Source organism: Alnus glutinosa, chromosome 2 (assembly GCF_958979055.1).
Source record: "Alnus glutinosa chromosome 2, dhAlnGlut1.1, whole genome shotgun sequence".
In the NCBI taxonomy this organism is placed as follows: domain Eukaryota; kingdom Viridiplantae; phylum Streptophyta; class Magnoliopsida; order Fagales; family Betulaceae; genus Alnus; species Alnus glutinosa.
This window is the reverse complement of record NC_084887.1, coordinates 3,198,693-3,220,593: the sequence shown is the minus strand read 5'-3', so window position 1 is coordinate 3,220,593 and position 21,901 is coordinate 3,198,693. Positions and strand designations below refer to the sequence as shown.

The following is a 21,901-nucleotide window of genomic DNA, read 5'->3' as shown; positions in this document are numbered from 1 at the left end:
TTTCTCTTCCTCATTCAATTTCATGTCCTTTATTTTTTGTTTCTTCTTTTGAAGCTTGTCGATTCCATTACAGGCATGGATCCCAGATTGGTGGAGGCAGCGCTTAATGGAAACATCATTGAACTGCAGAAATTACTTCAAGAGGACTCCCTCTTACTGGAGAGAGATTCACTAGCCGTGTACCCTGAAACTGCCCTTCACATTGCAGCCATGGGTGGGCAAACAGAGTTTGTGAGGGAGCTACTGAAGCTTAGTAAACCAGATTTTGCCACCAGACTGAACAAGGACGGGTTTAGCGCAATACACATAGCCTCCGCCAATGGTTTTGTGGAAACAGTGAGAGAGTTATTGAACTTTAGCCGTGAGCTTGCCCATCTCAAGAGCAGAGATGGAAAGACTTCTCTTCATTGTGCAGCTGTAACTGGGAGGGTTCGAGTTATTAAGGAATTGGTTGGCTTTTTTCCCGACTGTATCGAAGACGTGACTCAAAGAGGCGAGACTGCGCTTCACCTAGCCGTGAAGTATAACCAAATTGAGGCCTTCAAAGCCATGGTTGATCTATCGAAGCAGCTTAACGTAAAGGACATTCTGAATGCTGGGGATGAAGATGGCAACACTGTCTTACACCTTGCAATTGCAAGGAAGCAGAGTCAGGTAAATAATTCCATCTTTAATTGTTTGAGTGCTTCATGCTTGGCATCTTTTTAGGCAGACGTAAAGGCTTCTCTAATAGCAACTGATGCCTAACGCGCGGCTAACAGTAAACAAAAAAAATAAAGATTAGAGGCTATAAAGGTCAATCACGAAGGGAAGAGACAACCAAGATTTTATAAAATTAATAATCATGCAAATCATTTCTCAAGTTTCATAGTTTCCTTCCTGCTTTTCTACTCTTCTCAAACCTTCCTGCTTTATCTATAATGCACGGTATAGAAGGTTGGTCTTAGTAATTTATTAATAGAAATTACTTTTTGACCTTCATTTTTATATCAACTAATTAAGGCTCAGTAATAGTACTTGGCTGATAACTGGTTAACGAAGGGATATTAGTGTCGAAATTAAAGCATAGAAACTCGATATATCGAGAAGGAAACTAAGGTGGTTTTGAAACTACAAGGATCAAAGTGTATATATATTAATTACACTAATTAAATGTTACGTGCATACTAAATGTGGGATAAGAACTTAACAAAGAATGTGTCAACAAGATTCTTAAAAAGAGATAAACCTAATCTTAAACTAAAAAATGATAGATTTGGCCATATATGGCCCCCCTTGGTTTTTACATTTTCTTTTAATTTTTTTTTCCTTAAGTTCAAAATATATGTATTAATTTTAGGCTTAAAAACAAGGCTTGGCTCCTACTAAAAATGAAATTGACCATTCATTCATACTTTGGCCCCTCCAAATAGAAAATTCTGATTCCATCCCTATGAGTAAGGGTAGGGGTTGGGAAAAAAATTGCATGAATAAAAATATAGTAGTATATATCTATAAAATATATATATATATATATATATATATATGGAAATTAATTTAAGGCAAATATATTACTAGGTATTTCATACTTCATCAATATATAAAAAGATGAGTAATACTTCTCTTCATACTAATTTATCACATTCATTTTATATTGTCTAACATGAGGTGTTTTACATAGTTTTATTTTTCAAGTAACTGACATGAAAAACAACTTAAAATATGTGATCACATCTAATCAATAAAAAATAAATTATGTGATAAATGAGTATGAAGAGTAACGTTTATTTAAAAAGATAAAAGATTAATTAGAAGCTATTGGATTAGGTTGGTTCTCAGAAATATGTCATTCTACAACGTGCATTTTTTTTTAGGAAGAACTTCACTTAAGGGTACCGATCGAACTATCGGCCTATTTTACTTAAACTTAAAAACGTCTCAAACTAGGATATCCAATTTTCAAAACGTCTCAATAACCGGTACTCGATTTGCTGTTAAATCTTGCCAAAATTCTCAAAATACCCCTATTGTTTTTTAGGAAAAGAAAAAAGAAAAAAAAATTGCTAGGATTTAGGTGTTGGTCAGAATTTAACAGAATTTACAAAAATATTCATGCCTCAATCTATGAAATATTTTTATATATATATTTTTTTTAAAAATAAACACGGGTATTTTGACAATTTTGGTCGGATTTAACAGCAAACTCTAACAAAGTACTTGCTATTGAGATATTTTGAAAATTAAATACCTTAATTTGAGACGTTTTAAAGTTTAGTACCCTTAAGTTAAATAGGCCAAACCGGTAATTCGATACCATTAAGTGAAGTTATCCATTTTTCTTAACTTCTTTTCCAATGCCAAATGGCTGCCTCTAGAATAATGGCTCAAGTCACGTGATGGCTATTAAAAGCACACATCTTGGATCACGTGTTGGTTTTCTGGTCCACTTAATATTGGTTGAACTTAATTGAAAACATTTTAATTTGATTTCTTCAATTTTTATCATTTTTTTAATTCATAAACTTTTAATTTAATGTATCCTACTTAAAAATATTTGTAGTTCATAGACTTAAATAATGTGCATTCTTTCTAAAAAAGAGACCCCTCTACTTTCTTTCTTCTTTGCACAAATTCAACGAGCAAAGTCGATGCTTTCTTTTGACCAAAAATAGGCCACTGAGTAACTCTGACGCCAGAAAGATCACATTTCAGTATGGATATGCTCGGCAAATGATAGTGCTGAGATTGGGCCATCAAGACTAAAGCACACCAACAATTAAAGCACAAACATTGCATGGTCATGTCAATCTGCCTTTTCTCCGCAAATGGTAGTCGATGCTTTATACCAAAATGACTATTAAGCTTACTTACAAAAAAATAAAAAAAAACCTATTAAGCTTTATTAGAACAGAGAAATAAGAGAAATGATCCATACACTCATTTCTCACAACAGCCCCACAACAAGCTGATGTGGCTTGTAATATTTTATCATTTTTTTTGTTTTGTTTTGTTTTGTTTTTATAAAAAAAGAATAAAATATTACCAGCCACATCAGCTTGTTGTGAGGTTGTTGTGAGAAATGAGTGTAGGGATCATTTCTCGAGAAATAATACTAAGGATTGTTGTAAATTCTGACATACTCTTCAACTGAGTATGCGTCCATATATATAGCAGAAGAAGTGTAGTTTAAATACAACTCTATCTCTAGGTTTAAACTAAGATAAAACTAAACAATATGCATGCTGGATATTATCATCTCAGCATGCGGTTACAAACAAGAAGACTAATCCTATTACAAGTCTTTAGAGCTAAAGAGTTATCTCTAGGTTCAGTTATCCATAGAGTTTGAAATACAAGTGTTTGAAATGTACAATAAGTCTAGAAGCTAAGATTTATCCTTAGTGACCGGATATGTGTTAATACCCTCCCGCAAGATCAACGGGGGAGCACACACGTTGAGCTTGGAACATAGATGTTGAAACCGAGTGGAAACAAGTGGTTTGGTTAAGACATCAGCAAGTTGGTCGGAGCTTGGAATGAATAAGATCTCTAAGGATTTATCCGCAACTCGATCTCTCACAAAGTGAAAATCGATTTCCACATGTTTTGTACGGGCATGAAAAACTGGATTTACGGACAAGTATGTAGAACCAATGTTGTCACACCATAATTTTGGTGTTGACGTGAGAGAGACACCAAGTTCACGAAGAAGAGCTGTAATCCATAGAAGTTCTGTAGTGGTATTGGCAACTGATTTGTATTCTGCCTCTGTGGAAGATCAAGAGACCGTTGGTTGCTTGCGGGAACTCCAAGAGATCAGATTTGAGCCAAGAAAAATGCAATAGGCTCCAGTTGAGCGACGGTCATCAGGGCAACCTGCCCAATCAGCATCAGAATAGGCTTGAAGACTAGTGGATTTTGTGTGATGAAGAAGAAGACCATGAGAGACTGTGTGTTTGAGGTATCCGAGTATACGTTTAACCGCCTGCCAATGTAAAGTAGTTGGACGATGCATGAATTGGCAGACACGATTAACTGCGAACCCCAAATCCGGCCTTGTGAGAGAGAGGTATTGGAGAGAGCCAACAGTGCTTCTATAGAGTGAAGGATCTTCCCTGGGATCACCTGTAAAAGCTGAGAGAACAGTGGAGGAGGACATAGGAGATGTGATCGGTTTAGCCTCCAACATATTTGTTTTCTTAAGTAAATCCATGATATACCTTCGTTGAGAGAGGAGAAGACCGAACTTGAGTTTGATAACTTCAACTCCAAGGAAATAATGAAGGTCCCCCAAGTCTTTAACAGCAAACTCAACCCTGAGGAGTTGAAGTAATTCGGTAATTGCAGCAGGGGCAGATCCAGTGATGATTATGTCGTCCACATAAATGAGAAGATACAGTGTGACAGAATTCTTTTGATAAATAAACAATGATGAATCTGCTTTGGATCCCATGAAACCAAGTTGGATGAGCTTTTCACTGAGGCGAGAAAACCAGGCCCGTGGAGACTGTTTTAAACCATAGAGGGCCTTGTGAAGCTTGCACACATGCTGGGGATAGTTGGGATTGGTGAAGCCGGGTGGTTGCACCATATAAACATCTTCAGAGAGAAAACCATGGAGAAAAGCATTCTGGATATCTATTTGCTTGAGTGGCCAACCTGCAGAGTAAGCAAGAGATAGAACAGTCCGGATTGTTGTAGGTTTAACAACCGGACTAAAAGTTTCACCATAGTCGATACCAGCCTGTTGATGAAAACCTTTGGCAACTAATCGTGCCTTGTGACGTTCAATTGACCCATCGACCTTCCTTTTGAGCTTAAAAACCCATTTGCAACCTACAAGGTTAGAAGCAGCATGAGGAGGAACAAGAGACCAGGTCTTGTTGTGGAGAAGAGCATTAAATTCTGCTTGCATGGCGGTATGCCATTCGGGAATGATAACTGCATTTGAGAAGCATGTAGGCTCGATGAGAGCTGAGTGAGTCTCGACCATGAGGGCCCTAGGTAGAGGGTACCGGATGCGGCCATCTGTGAGTTGTCTCGGCTGGACAATGTTGTTGATAGACCTTGTGCGCATAGGATGAATCCTGGTAGGCGGTGGTTCAGGAATGGAACCTGAAATTGGTACAACCGATTCTGCAGAAGTATGTGGTGAGAGAGGAGCAGATGCAGGAAGTGGGGATGCAGAAACTTGAGGAATGGACTCGGGAAGTGTGTTTGGAGAAGAGGAAGAGGGTAAGACCGATTGAGTGGGGGGGAGAGATGGGAGAAAAGGAGGATAAACAGGTGTAGAATCAGGGGGCTCGAGTGTAGGAGGTGCTGATTTAAAAGGAAAACTATCTTCATGAAAAAGCACATCTCTAGAAATGTAGATGCGGCCGGACTCGATATGATAGCACTTATAGCCTTTATGATTTGGACTATACCCAATAAAGATGCATTCTTTTGAGCGAAGAGAGAATTTGTGAGTGTTATATGGACAGAGATTAGGAAAACATGCACAACCAAAAACTTTGAGAAAAGTGTAGTCAGGTGGGCGATTGAAAAGTTTTTGATAAGGAGATTGATTTTGCAACAAAGAAGTGGGACGTCTATTGATTAGAAAACACGAAGTGAGACAGGCCTCATCCCAAAAGGTTTTGGGAAGTTGGTTGTCAGCTAGAAGAGCAAGTGTGGTGTCTATAAGATGTCTGTTTGCGTTCAACACATCCTTGTTGTTGATGTGTGTGAGGGCAAGACAGACGATGAATGATGCCAATGGATTGAAAATATATGTGTTTAGACTACGATATTCACCATCCCAATCAGTTTGAACACTCTTGATTTTTGTGTTTAGAAAGCGTTCGATCATAACTTGAAATTTTAGAAATGTGGGTTTAACATCAGATTTGGATTGAATTGGAAACACCCAAGTATAATGACTAAAGGCATCAACAAAAGAAACATAATATCGATTACCATTAATAGAAAGTGTTGGGGAAGGACCCCATACATCAGAATAAACTAAATCTAAGGGTTGACAAATAGTAGGAATTGAAACTGGAAATGGCAATTGATGGCCTTTTGCCTGAGGACAGGCAGTACAAGGAGAGGAAGCCTTATTGTTGATGACTGGAAGCTGAAACATAGAGAGGACTTTGTGGACTGTGCGAAGGGCGGGATGACCTAAGCGCTTGTGCCAGTGATCAGTGGAGGTCCGTTCACCGACAAGAGCTTGTTTATTGATGGAAGATGATGAGGAAGGATGAAGTTGGTAAAGTCCATCCTTAAGAGGGCCTTGATGAAGAGTGATCCTAGATTTGCAGTCCTTAATCACAAAAAAAGAAGGGTGAAATTCAAAAAAGACATCATTATCACGTGAAAACTGTTTGTGATTGCTGATATGAGTCGGAAGATTGGACAGTTTCCAACCTTTGGTAGCATCGGGCAGTGGTGTGGCCAATCCGACCACAATATTGACAAACAGGCCGGTTGGAAGAAGGAGCATCAGTGTTGAAGTAAGAACCACGACCACGGTTGGAAGAGGAGTTGCCTCTGCCACGGAAAGGTGCTCTGCCACCGGAAGGAGATCCTCTGCCACCACGATGGCCTCTTCCCCGAAGCATGGCGGCACGATTTGTGTAATGTGCAGACGGCTGGGAGAGCTCCAAGGTTGGAAATTGTTGCTCAATCCGCATCTCGTGAGCTAAGAGATGGCCATAAAGCTCATCAAAAGAAAGAGGATCTACCCGAGTTGTTACAGATGTAACAAAGGAGGCAAACTCAGTACCAAGGCCTTTTAGGAGAAAAGAGACGGCTTCAAATTCATTGATGGGCTGGCCAGCAGCAGCCAATGTGTCTCAGAGGGTCTTGATTGTTTGGAAATACTCCGTGATGGAGTGATTTCCCTTCTGGACAGTGGCCAATTGAAAGTAAATTTGCATAACACGGGCCTTGGCTTGGGAGGCAGACATGGAGAGGAGAGTACTCCATAACTGGCTGGCTGTTACACATCCAACAACATGAACCACATAGGGTTCAGTAAGAGTGGAGAGAAGAACACTTAGAATCATCTGATCCCGTTGACACCATGAGAGATAATCGGGGTTGATGATTGTAGCCGGAGCACCCTCGATGGAGTTGGGATTCAGTATGTACTGAGCAGGGGGCTGAGAAGACCCGTCGAGAAAACCGAATGCATCTTGCCTGTAATATCCCAAAACGGGGGCGTGACAACATGGTATCAGAGCATTTTGCTCTATGGACTGTAGGAGTAGATCTTTTTAGAGTCTAACTTCTATAAGATCTAGGGAGCGGATAGGATTTTGCATCATAGCAGATTGATTTTGTGAATCATAGGATTGATCTTATTAAGGTTGAAGTCTCTAAGTTGGAATCAATACTAAGGAGTAAGTTATGATCAGTATCAAATTATGATAGGTTTTCAAGACCTGTTTACCTAAGTGTTAAGTTGTACAATCTTTCTTGAGGAATAGCAAATTGCATCAATTATAGACCAACTTGTTTTGGATGGTTAGGTATTGATGACCACCATATTTTGAGGTATAGTCATGATTTATGAAATGCTTTTAGAGATATAGATTATAGAAATTTTGGATGCTTAATATCTTGGCAGATTTATGGATATTAAGTCAATAAATGTATTAAGCATCATATAGATATTTCATGTGCTTAGAGATAAATATTGAAGTTTTGAGATTACTTGATTTACTCGAGGATGTAAACAAAGATATCTATGATCTTGAATCTGGTATCCTTTTGAAGATGGATACTTAATCTATAGATGCTGATTCATGTGTTTTAAGGACATATAAGGAAATAAGTTGATCAAGTAAATTGATGACTTTTGGAGCAATTATATTACTATGATCGGATAACTTTAGTGAAGTTAGAATATATTGAGAAATTATTGGAGTTTTCTAGAAGATAAGATAATCCATATGATAAGATGAATCTTTTGGAAGATCTTAAGTTTGAGAAATGCTCTAATTATCATATTTGAGGATTGATCAATGGCATAATTGAATTGGATTGAGGTTAAGGTTGTATCCATTGACCTATGAGGACAATAGTATTTATGAAGGATAAGAAAAAGATCATAGTACCTATGTAGAGAATCAAAGGAACAAAAGTTCAAGGAATATGACAGTCTTAGAAGATCTTTGATTTTCTTTTAACCTCTTTGAGAAGATTGATCAGTTGTGATTGAGGATTATTATGGATTCATAAAGAGGACTGCAATGCTTTGAGGTATGGATTATTAATTCTTTAGGTATTTTAATTTGTAGGACCTGATAAAATCTGATATTTTGGTCTGAGAATTTTGAGGTTATGCAAGCAGTGGATTTGTTAATTAAGAATTTGGAGATAGGAACTCTGAACAATCAAGGAATCGATCATTTGAGTAAAATTAGTACTTAATGGTTCAGATTAAGAATTTCTACGTTTGAGAAGATCATTGTTAGCATAATAATTGTGTTCATGTGGAGATAGGATACAATGAGACTCTTAGAATAAAATGGTGTTATTTTCAGAAGCTTGTTATTTCCCTATTTAGTAATCTAGTTTTTCTTAGTTTTAGTTATAATATTTGAAGAGGAGATAACGTTTGCTTGGATGGTTAGTGGATTAAACTGATGCTAAGTCTTAGGAATGGATTTAAGTTGCTCGGGTTATTAGGTAAGACTGTGGTGATTATCAATCTTAGCCATGAATTGAGAATTTTGATATTCTATTATATGAGGATTTCTTAAATGATATCTAGATAATCAATTATGATGAACTGTCGGGATTCTAAGGAAAGATTTTTTTTTTTAACTTGATTTATGTTGGCTGAGTTTGAGGTTTAAAAGTTTAATATCAATTTTATGATAGTAGCCAATGATTATGAATTTTGATGATAAGTTTATATTTTAAGACAATTCTGAATCACGGAGCTGGAAATATATGATTTTGTTATTGGAAGAATTTTTGGTATTATAGAAATATGATTTGCATAATTACTGTTGGAAAACAATATGTTATGATTAAATCCCATTTTGTGGTTCATTTGGGATTAGAATAATTTTTATGGGATAATACTGTTAATATTCTTTTTGACTAGAATCATGATGAATGGTAATGACAAAATGTGGAGACTAGGTTTCGATGCATTACTGATTATGTTATTTGAGGTTTAAGCCTTGGATTTTGAAATTTGCTGATTTACAGACTTGATGTTCATACTCGATGATCTTAGAATTTCTGCATCTTTATTAGATAGTAAGTATACCGTTGATGATTAATTGATCTATACTTTGAGGTTAAATCTTGCCATGGGATGCAAGGATATTACCTGATTTATAATTTGAGGTTTACTTATGATTGGAAGGCAAGATGTGAATATATTGTTGTCTTACATTCTTTTGACGATAAAGGTAATACCGATTATTTTATAAGACATGATCTTAAGCCCTTATACCTCTGTCATGATAGTAAAGATAGTCATCTACGTGTTTATGATATATTACTAATTTATGATCAAGGTAAAGTTTTGGGATACATGTCAATTTGAGTAAACGAAACTATTTGGTGTTATCGTTGGAGGATCCTAAGGTCAACATCTTAGCCTTTCGTAAAACCATTTGAGGTTAATTAAGATAGACACTATATTGTTTTTTTTAAATCTTGCTGCTTGTGATTTATTATGATATGATTTATGTTTTGAGGGCAGAAGAATTACAGACTGTCTTACTTGAGGACAGGAATGGATGGACTCGGAAATAATGTTTAAGGATTTTATAATGAAAAGAAACTCCAACCCTTAAGGATTTATTTAAGCATGGTCTTTTTATCGAGACGTTGAACTTTAAATAAGTTTCTTCCTTAGATTTGGGTGTTGGAATTTCAATAACACAAGATGGGAGACTTTTCTTGGGAGGTATTGAATAGCAAGGTCCGAGCTATGTTTTTCTAATGTAGAAGACCTAATCTAAATTAGGTGAGACTTTATCGGTTGAGTGTACCTAACAAGTATGTGACACCGTTTGAGCACGGGTATACTTTCTGTTTTTGACGAGGGTTATGAAGAAGTATACGAATATTTGCCAGTCCATATTGGATGAAGGTTGGTACCCTCGCCTTAGTCAGTAGATCGACTCATAGAATAGATCATGGTACCATATAAAATATTATTTTCTTACACCCTTTTCGAAGGGATAAGGGCAGCCACTTATCATGGTCGAGGTTTTTGGCTATGATAAGTTTATTTCTGAAAAGAAGTAGATGGAATTTTAACAATAGAGTTAAGGTGGAATTTCAAGATATTGCTTAAGGTATTTTGAATACAAAGATCTGATCAGGTACTGCAGACACAGGCGAACGAAATAGACGAGCTTTACAATAAGAGCATACCTTTACATTGAAGCAGAGAAATGGAAACGATGTGGATGGTGATGGTTATATTGAAAGTCATAGTTATGGCAAGATGATATAAAGTATGCTTTATTTTTCTTCGTTAAGGGATAACTTTATAGTTTTTAAATTTTGAGGACGAAATTCTATTAAGGGGGGAAGATTGTAATATCCCAAAACGGGGGCGTGACATTGCCCTTTAATGTAGGCAAGGATCTGTGTATTCCAGGCCATAAAATTTCCTTTGGCCAGCTTGATGTGAAATGAGTGAGACATATTTGGAAACATATGTTGGGAAGAGGGTGTTGGAGGAGGTGTTGACGCCATTTTAGAGATAGGTGTAGAAGGAGGAGAGGTTGTGGGAGAGATTATGGTAGCGGTGGGAGTGGAGGGAGCAGAAACCATATGAGACGTTAGTCTATATGTGGCTCTGATACCTGTAATATATATTATATTTATGTAGTATATATTATTCCTTTTTGGTTGTGGCCTTTATATCACATTTACGGTGTCTATTATGTTTATTATTTTTAATAATAAACATATACGGTATTAAAGATATTTCTATTAATTTAGATTACCGTAAATATAGAATCGGTATTATGGTTAATTCTATTTATTTAGATTACCGTAAATATGGAATCGGTTAATTGATTGTAAAATCAATTAACGATATTGTTTCCTTGATGGAAGGAGACAAATACGGTGTTTACCATTTTGAGGGTCCCTGACCTAGCCTATAAATAGAGTGCTTGTGTACACCATCAGTACAGCCATCAAGCAATAGGCATAGGTTAGAAGCTCCCTCATATTTTGTTCCTAGAAGTTCTGAAGAAGTGCTTGAGCAACAATGGCCGGAGGTATGCCTAAAAACTCTTCTATGTTTTTATTATTTCCGCTGCGCATGTTAGGTTAAAATAATTTCATGTCTAAATTATTTCTAACATGTGGTATCAGAGCCAGCCTCTATGCCGTGTTGTTTAGCACCTGATTTTTATGCGTTATCAATTTTAATCCAGTATATTTTCATTTATTATTGTTTTGTCAATACTATGTGGAAAATTATTGTTGCTTTTACGAATATACTGTGATAGAAACGCATGATTCTAGGCTGTGGTATTTACTGTAAAAGAAAATTACCCTTTTGCCCTTGTTTGGAAACCCTGAAAATTCTCACCCACTGTCGCCGCCCACTGTTGCCGTGTATTGCAGAGAGCACTGCCCCTCCAGTTAACCGGCGACCCTTTGGGTCGCCGACAGCACTATGGGCAGCGGCCGAAAGGCCGCTGCTCCTCCAGTAATCGGCGACCCTTGGGTCGCCGACAGCACTACGGGCAGCGGCCTTTTGGCCGCTGCTACTCCAGCAATCGGCGACCCAAAGGTCGCCGACAGTGCTGCAAGCAGCGGCCTTTTGGCCGCTGCTACTCCAGCAATCGGCGACCCTTTGGGTCGCCGACAGTGCTGCAAGCAGCGGCCTTTTGGCCGCTGCTTCTCCAGCACCCGGCGACCCTTATGGGTCGCCGGGCTCGTCACAGCAGCAGCCTATCTTGGCCGCCGCATCAGGGGTGAAGGGCGGCGGTAGGGTGGCGGCTAGCCTTTAGGGTTTTTGCCAACCCATCTAGAAAAGGACGGGTCGGGTCGGGTTGTTAGTTGGGTAGGGTTTAAAACCCAATCCCACATCAAGTGGGCTGACCCATACGGGTCAGCCCAATCCAGAACCCAACCTGACATTAAGTGGGCTGACCCACGAATTGGGCCTGTTCAAAAAAAAGAAAAAAAAGAAAAAAAAAAGAAAAAAAAAAAGGGTTTATGGGGTTTAGAACTTGGGTTCACTTAGTGTAAAAGGGCCTAAAGCCACATTCTAAACCATTAGGCTAGGCTATAAGCTTAGTGTGTTCTCTTAATATCTTTTATTACGGTTGAGGTTTAAATTATTATGTATTGAAATAATTTGTTTAATACATAATTGTATATTTATAAATTGTTTGATGCCTAGACCTAAGGGATAATTAACAAAACCTAATATGTTAGTGTGGGTTTATGACGCTATCTGAGAATGCAATGTCGGGGAAAGTTCTGGCAAGGAAAGTCTTGGGATTTAAGTGTGTCCGGTGTGACCCCCCTCACTTTCCTGGGAGCTCATCTGCTTGCACCTTGGAGAATGTTGTTTACCTCATTTACGTGTTGGTTTGTTTTGTTCCTAGGGTCATTTGTGGGCATCTATAAAGTTATTAGATGTTAATGAAGTCGCAATTATTATGATAATTTGAGAGAGCCAAAGCATCTCAATTTTGAATAATAATTGCATCAAGTTTAATTATATGAACTTCATATGGAAAAATTAACATCGTATTGTAATTAACTCATAAATTTAATTACCTATCCCCAAAGGGATGGTTTTTATTTTTATGACTTAATTAGAATAAGATAATAAATTTAGTATTAAAAATAAAAATTATCTCGGTTGCCCAAAGGTACGGGGAATTTTTATTTATTAATATTTTTAAATTTATTGGTCTTATTAATAAGGAGTAAATTTCATGCGTGATGCAACCTTTTCCCAAAGGTAGGTTGAAATTTACTATTTAAATTAGCATTGGCTGATTTAAATTAAAGTCACTTCATAGCACTTAAGTAGTTTTGTTTTTCCTTGGTTCTTGCAGCTATACCTGCTGGATTATTTGACGGTACTTTTCATGTTCCGAAACTCAATGGCAATAATTTTGCTGAATGGAAAGAGAACTTACTCTTTACATTAGGGTGTTTGGAATTGGACTTGGCATTCCGGACGGATGAACCACCCGCTTTAACGGCTACCAGTACAGCATTAGAGATGGCTAAACATGAAAGGTGGGAGAGATCCAATCGCCTCAGCTTAATGTTTATGCAATCTCACATTGCCAAAGGCATTAGGGGTTCTATCCCCGAATGTTCTAAGGCTAAGGATTTTTTGAAAGCCGTTGAAGCACAGTTTGTGAGTTCAACTAAAGCCATGGCCAGCACTCTAATGAAGAGACTATCAAGTCAAGCCTTCGACAGTTCCAAAGGTGTGCGTGAGCACATCATGGAAATGAGGGATATAGCAGCTCAATTAAAGTCCCTTGAGGTTGAGATTTCCGAATCCTTCTTGGTCCATTTGGTTCTCAACTCTCTTCCTCCTCAGTATGGTCCCTTTAAGATTTCATACAACACACATAAGGATAACTGGTCAATTAATGAACTCTTGACCATGTGTGTTCAAGAGGAAGAGAGATTGAAACACGAGAAACCGGAAAGTGTTCACTTGGTTGCTCGTACTAAAGCAAAGACTAAGAAAGGCAAGGCTGCCCACCACTCCAAGAAAGGAAACAAGTTGTCAGTCAAAGGCAATAAGGATGCTTGTTTCTTTTGCAAGAAGGAGGGGCACATGAAGAAAGAATGCCAGAAATACATTAAATGGCTGGAAAAGAAAGGTAATCTCATCTCTTTTGTATGTCATGAATCCTTTTTTGTTGAGGCTCCTTGCAATACATGGTGGATTGATTCTGGTTCTACAATCCACATTGTAAATACATTGCAGGGATTTCTCAAAACAAGGAAGCCGATAAGAAGTGAGCAACGTGTTTACTCAGGAAATAAATTGTTCTCACCGGTCGTAGCAGTTGGGACTTACAGACTTATTTTGAAAACTGGATATGTACTAGACCTTGAGAATGTTTTTTATATTCCATCATTTTCTAGAAATTTAATTTCTATTTCAAAACTTGATGTATTTGGATACGGTTTTTGGTTTATTAACTCAATTTTCAGTATTTTTAGAAATAATAATTTTGTTGGTGGTGGAATAAAAATTGATGGTCTATACAAACTTTCTTTAGATCCCAACTTTGAGAACAATTATTTATCGTTGCATACTGATATTGGCATAAAGAGAAACCTTGTAGATGAGAACTCCGCTTGGCTATGGCACAGGAGATTGGGACATATCTCCATAGAGAGAATCAAAAGATTAGTAAGCGATGGAGTTTTACAAACTCTTGACTTTACTAATTTTGGTACTTGTGTGGATTGCATAAAGGGAAAGCAAACCAACAAGACCACTAAAGGTGCCAGAAGGAGTTCTGAGATTCTAGAAATCATACACACAGACATCTGTGGACCTTTTTCTACTCCTTGCCTCAATGGTCAAAGATATTTCATATCTTTTATTGATGACCATACGAGATATATGTATCTCTACTTCCTAAATGACAAGGCTGAAGCGCTCAATGCCTTCAAAACCTATAAGGTGGAAGTGGAGAAACAAAGGGAAAAGAAAATCAAGATCGTAAGATCTGATAGAGGCGGAGAGTACTACGGTAGGTACACAGAAAAGGGACAAATGATCGGTCCATTTGCGCGATTCCTTCAAGAAGAAGGTATTGTTGCCCAATACACAATGCCTGGCACACCACAACAAAATGGTGTAGCAGAAAGAAGGAATCGCACACTTATGGACATGGTCAGAAGCATGCTTAGTAATTCTGAATTACCTTTGTTTTTGTGGAGTGAAGCTTTAAAGACTGCCGTGTATGTATTAAATCGAGTTCCATCCAAGGCTGTCCCCAAGACACCTTTTGAATTATGGACTGGATGGAAACCAAGTTTAAATCACGTACACATATGGGGTTGTCCTGCTGAAGTGAGGATTTACAATCCGAACATGAAGAAACTTGACCCAAGGACAACCAGCGGTTATTTTATTGGCTATGCAGAAAACTCAAAAGGATTCAGGTTTTACTGTCCTTCTCACAGTACTAGGATTGTTGAGTCTATAAATGCAAAGTTTCTAGAGGATGCTGAACCTAGTGGGAGTGCTCATCCACAAAGGATAGAATTAGTGGAAGCACGAGAGTTGGCCAAATCTCCTCCTCACAGAGGAAGATTGATTGTATTCAGGGAAAATCAGATTGATTATCCTGAGCTACAATCAGTTCTAGAACAACCGGCTCATGAAGAACAAGGAGATCAATTTGATCCTCCTGAGCCGCAACCAGTTCTAGAACAACCAACTCATACAGAACAGGTTCAGAATGAATCTACTCTCCCATTGCAAAATGCAGAGGAAGTAGAATTAAGAAAGTCCTCTAGAATAAGGAGACCAGCAATCTCTACAGATTATGTTGTATACCTCCAAGAGTCTGACTTTGATGTTGGACCTAAGGATGATCCAAGTATGTTTTCACAAGCCATGAGTGGGGATAACTCCACACTATGGTACGATGCCATGAAGGAAGAGATGGAATCCATGGCTAAAAACCAAGTCTGGGATCTCGTTGACTTACCAAAAGGAGCTAAAGCCATAGGCTGCAAATGGGTTTATAAAACCAAAAGGGATGCTTCTGGTAATGTTGAACGATATAAGGCTAGACTTGTGGCCAAGGGTTTCACTCAAAAGGAAGGCATTGATTACCATGAAACCTTCTCTCCAGTATCTAAGAAGGATTCATTTAGAATAATCATGGCATTAGTAGCTCATTTTGACTTAGAGTTACACCAGATGGATGTGAAAACAGCATTCCTGAATGGGGATCTTGATGAAGAGGTTTATATGAAACAACCTGAAGGCTTCGATGATGATAGCAAGAAAGCTTGCAAGTTAAAGAAGTCTATATATGGACTAAAACAGGCCTCCCGTCAATGGTATATTAAGTTTCACAAGGTTATTACCTCATTTGGATTTACTGAGAACCTTGTTGATCAATGTATATACCTTAAGGTTAGTGGGAGTAAAGTGATATTTCTAGTCTTGTATGTAGATGATATTCTACTTGCAAGCAATGATTTAGGTTTGCTACATGAAACTAAGCAGTTACTCTCTCAAAGCTTTGAAATGAAGGATTTGGGTGAAGCCTCTTATGTCATTGGCATAGAGATTCACAGAGACAGACAACAGAAAGTTTTAAGACTGTCTCAGAGGGCCTACATTGAAAAGGTTTTAGAGAGATTCAAGATGAGTGACTGTAAGTCTAGTGTGGCACCTATTTCTAAAGGAGAAAGATTCAGTAAAGACCAGTGTCCCAAAAATGAGTTGGAACAACAGCAGATGAAAAGTATCCCATATGCATCTGCAGTGGGAAGCCTGATGTATGCTCAAGTCTGCACCAGACCTGATATTGCATTAGCGGTTGGAATACTGGGACGGTACCAAAGTAATCCGGGATTAGAGCATTGGAAAGCTGCCAAGAGGGTCATGAGATACTTGCAAGGAACCAAGGGTTACAGTTTGACTTTCAAACAAGCTGATAGTTTGGAGGTCTTTGGATATACAGATTCAGACTTTGCTGGATGTGTAGATAGCAGAAAGTCTACTTCAGGATATATCTTTCTTCTAGCTGGAGGAGCTATATCTTGGAAAAGCAGCAAGCAAACTATAGTTGCTACATCTACCATGGAGGCAGAGTTCATTGCATGCTATGAAGCCACTACACAGGCATTATGGTTAAGAAACTTCATTGGTGGACTAAAGGTTGTCGATTCAATAGCAAGACCCATTAAGATCTTTTGCGATAATTCTGCTGCAGTTTTCTTCTCTAAGAATAACAAAAGTGGAAGCAGAAGTAAGCACATCGACATCAATTATCTTAGTGTTAGGGATAACATTAAGAGACGTGAAGTTTCTATTGAGCATATTAGTACAGAATCAATGGTTGCGGACCTCATGACAAAAGGTTTACCGGTAAAACAGTTTAAAGGTCATGTGGACCATATGGGACTTGTTGATTCACTTTGTACTCTTTTTTGATCTATAGACATAAAGTTAATGAAATAAAGTTTATTGTGCACATTTGTTATTTTTTATCCATGAGGATAAATAAAGTTGGACCCGAATGACTTATAGGAAGTTCATTCATAAAGCTTGATTATCCATAAGGTACTCATGTAAGGAGTGGTTTACATTGTGATACATGGAAGGGACAACCTACTTTTATAATGGTTTTACCGCCATGATTCGTGTGAAACACTTCTTAACTGAGTTGGAGGATTCCATAAAAGATTGGCCAAAACTAAAGAACCTAATACCATATGGTCATGTGTTATAAAGTCCAAGTGGGAGAATGTAATATATATTATATTTATGTAGTATATATTATTCCTTTTTGGTTGTGGCCTTTATATCACATTTACGGTGTCTATTATGTTTATTATTTTTAATAATAAACATATACGGTATTAAAGATATTTCTATTAATTTAGATTACCGTAAATATAGAATCGGTATTATGGTTAATTCTATTTATTTAGATTACCGTAAATATGGAATCGGTTAATTGATTGTAAAATCAATTAACGATATTGTTTCCTTGATGGAAGGAGACAAATACGGTGTTTACCATTTTGAGGGTCCCTGACCTAGCCTATAAATAGAGTGCCTGTGTACACCATCAGTACAGCCATCAAGCAATAGGCATAGGTTAGAAGCTCCCTCATATTTTGTTCCTAGAAGTTCTGAAGAAGTGCTTAAGCAACAATGGCCGGAGGTATGCCTAAAAACTCTTCTATGTTTTTATTATTTCCGCTGCGCATGTTAGGTTAAAATAATTTCATGTCTAAATTATTTCTAACAATACCATATTAGAACAGAGAAATAATACTAAGGATTGTTGTAAATTCTGACGTACTCTTCAACTGAGTATGCGTCCATATATATAGCAGAAGAAGTGTAGTTTAAATACAACTCTATCTCTAGGTTTAAACTAAGATAAAACTAAACAATATGCATGCTGGATATTATCATCTCAGCATGCGGTTACAAACAAGAAGACTAGTCCTATTACAAGTCTTTAGAGCTAAAGAGTTATCTCTAGGTTCAGTTATCCATAGAGTTTGAAATACAAGTGTTTGAAATGTACAATAAGTCTAGAAGCTAAGATTTATCCTTAGTGACCGGATATGTGTTAATAAGCTAGTTCTTGCACTGAGGTTGAAAACACGAACGTGGATGCAGTTATTCGAATAATACGATTATCACATTTAGGTATTTGCATTCACATTTACACCTGCATCATGCAATTGTTATCCAAATTCATGCAGTTATTGTGGTTATTAATTATTCACTATCTGCATATGTGATAGTGAGCTTTTGAGCCTTGAAATTGTGATTTCTCATTCTAATAAATACAAAAAAGTTTATCAATAGTTGAATACTATTATTTAGATCACACTTGCTAATCATTTTGTTATGAAATATCAATCTCATACATTATTTAATTTCCTGCATCATCTATTTATAGTTGGTCAAAGAGAAAAAATATTAAAAAACCGCTATCTGCATATAAGGTAACATCAAACCAATGTTGTTTTAGTGAATAGTGGTTTTGTTAACCACATCTGCATATGCAGATAGTAGATAAGTGCAAATAGTGAATACCGAATGCGAATGATTATTATTGCTCACATTTTCACCCTTACTTATACATCGGCAGTGAAAGAAAAGGGTACTAGAAATTACTTTTCCTTTCCTCTTTTCTGTATCGCTTTCTTTTCAAGTAAGACTCTGTGCTAGGCCTAACCATTTTAGAGGGAAAGAATTCTTATTTTATCACTGCCTTCCATTGTGATATGAGCCCTATGAAGAGTGAACCCAATAACTTGAGACATGAAAATGAAATCACACATGCAACATTGTCTCTCAACATGGTAAAGGTAAAAAATCATGTTGATGCACAAATATACAATATTTATATACTTGATCTTCTGTCTTTCCCCCTTCATGGTTCAAGTAGAATTCGGGTGTCCTAGGAGAGGTACATAGCTAGCCACCATTAACATATAGTCTGAGTAAATCCAACTTCAGGTGATCCAATTTATCACATTCCCTTACCACTTAAATCACCTCGGAATAATATTAAACCTAATATAAGTTCCTTATAAATAAAATCAAGACTATCAATTAAATTCCACCAACTAATATTTATTTTCATAAATATCTCATATTTCCCTAAATACCTACGAGATTACTATTTACCCATAAAATTTATAATATGATTTTATATCTCAAAATCAAAATACCTTTATCCATAGATTAAATTCGGGGCGCTACATCCTCTCTTCCTTATATAAATTTCATCATCGAATTTTACACATAAACTCTATTAATTTACTAGGCTCCCAGTAAAGTTATTAAACTACTTCTATAGACCTCAAAGATAATCAGTGTAAATCGATCATATCATTACTATCACTACAGTCACATTTAAGTCCTAACACTTGACTCAGTGGCACTCGCTTTTACAATATATATATCACGTTGAATTAGAAGCATCACAATAAATCTTACATTAGAAGCATACCATCCCGACACATAATGATTCATAGATTACTTTATTGTCCACAGTTCCCAGTCACATCTATCAATAAATCACCATACCACATATGACCTTAATTAGAAGGATCACCTGTCTCATTCTATATTTCTTTCAATTTCAATTCAATCTACCAAGTTCCTCAAGTCAAACCAGTCTCCTCCTACCTAGCATGTGGTATATCACGCTATCTTTATTTTTCTTGTGACTAATGACATCCTATGATCTTATCTATATTCTCTATTGTAGATCACCTTTTTGTTCCACAATTTATATTCTAAGGTCTTCAATTGGCCGGTATGCCTAGATGCTTCTACAACCTCGTTTATATACCAGTCATCCACCGGCCAAGTCACCTAATAATACCTTTTTTCCATTGCCACCCCTCAAGAGATTCGTCTCCAAAGTCCAAAGTACGTACCTACAAGATTCATTACCTTGCTTTGTCCTTCTTCTTTGAGTCTAATTGTGCCAATAGAAGATTAATTGGTTAGTTCGTAGGATATCTCCGAAAATGTTTTCCTAGTCAAATGGTTTGCCTGGCCATACATTTGTTTGGGTTGGATCTAGTGAGGTCGTTGCTTTTTGCGGGCTTTAGTTTTTTTTTTTTTTTTTTTTTTTTTTTTGTGTTTTCCCCTAAACTAGCTGTGAGAGGTTGGGTTGTTGCTTGTCTGTTGTTTTGTTTGTGTCTATAAATTAATTTTTAGTCAATTCAAAAAAAAAAAAATTAATTAATTCATGCTTCATTATATTATTTAATGCCTTCACTATCTACGTACAATACGTGTTACAGACTGTGAAATTGCTACTTGGTGGTGATGGTATTGGTAGCCAACAAGAAGCAGTCAGTGTGAATGTGACCAACAAGAGTGGCCTCACGGCTTTGGATGTGTCCGATGTCGTACAGCAAATGATGGGTGAACCCACTAATTTCATGCTTAGGGATTTGCTTCTGCGCACAGGAGCCTTCAGAGCGTCAGAACTTGAAGACGTTCAAGTTCATCATGTGCAGATCTCGATGACGACATTGCCTCCCAATAAGACTCCCTGCCAGTTCTTATTACACGAGATTTCACTTCTAAACCCTTGGAGGGTTTGGAAAATGTTAGCGAAGGAAGTGAAAAAGTCATCATCACAAACTCAAAATGCATTGCTTGTTGTGGCTGTACTTATCGCAAGTATGACCTACCAAGCCATACTAAGTCCTCCACTTGGCGTTTATAACGGCGACGATTATAGTCAAGCTAATTTGTCGTTCAACTTACGAGAATTCCTTCCATTCATGATTCCCAATTCCATTGGGTTTTTCGTATCGCTTGCGGTGATTATTTTGGTAATGGATGACTTTCCACTCAGAGCATTGCTGGGGATCGCTGTGCGTTGCTTGGCTGCAAGTTATATTTGTGGGCTTTTGTTGATTGGACCTACTAGTGTACATGATTCACAGTCGGGGCTGATAACAATAGGAACAATCGTCTCCATAGACTTCCTTCGCTTCAGCTACTGGTTATTCAAGAGATGGTGCAAAGAAATTAGAAACCGCCGAAGAATCTAATATTGGCAGAGAATTTAACTTTCTGTGTGCTTTCACTTGCCAATAGTGTTGCGGCTACTGGTCGATCGGGAGCTAAGCCTACATCGGAAAGTTGTCGTCGAAATGGTAAAACTTTGTTGCTTGGTGACTAATAATCTGGCTTCGGATGCCCACATCTAACGTATTTGGAACAGAACGACAATAGAATTACGTTGAAATGTGCATAATTTAATATTTGGAGCGTGAATTCAGTTCATAAGTTGCGAGTATGTGAACTTGAAGAAAATGGTGCTTAATTGATTTTTAGTTTTATGCTATCCAACTTCGTCGTATGATTCAAGGATTTGGCTTACTTTCAGGGATGGTGAATATTGCAAAATGAATTTTAGCATTTACCACTGTCAATGATTTCTCCCTAATGCTCCGTTTGTTTCGGCGTAAAATGATTTCTAAAGAATGATTTTGACATTTTACCGTGTTTGGTAGGAGCGAAAATAATAGTCAACGAAAATTATTTTCGGTTTGACCGTAAAAGCTTATTTAATTTTTGAAAAACAATTTACGGTTTTAAAAACCGTAAATCGTTTTTTGAAATTAAACTCTTGGTCCTTACACGCATGTTTAATATTCAATTGCCGGAATCCGGCAACATCCAGCCACCGGAATACTGATA

General features: G+C 37.3%; 2 protein-coding genes across 2 annotated transcripts in view; both read left to right on the top strand.

Moving 5' to 3' along the window:
* Nucleotides 1–21,901, top strand: part of LOC133860758 (uncharacterized) — a 65,080-nt gene that overhangs the window by 31,936 nt on the left and 11,243 nt on the right. The window lies entirely within an intron of this gene.
* LOC133861646 (ankyrin repeat-containing protein BDA1-like) lies at nucleotides 76–21,249 on the top strand. Its single transcript, XM_062297434.1, has 2 exons — nucleotides 76–654; nucleotides 20,488–21,249. The coding sequence occupies exons 1-2, from the start codon at nucleotides 76–78 to the stop codon at nucleotides 21,247–21,249; spliced, it is 1,341 nt and encodes a 446-aa protein (XP_062153418.1).

Coding starts and splice junctions, on each gene's coding strand:
- LOC133861646 (XM_062297434.1), top strand. CDS start 76: ATGGATCCCAGATTGGTGGAGGCAGCGCTTAATGGAAACATCATTGAA. Junction 655..20,487: donor TTGCAAGGAAGCAGAGTCAG/GTAAATAATTCC, acceptor TACGTGTTACAG/ACTGTGAAATTGCTACTTGG.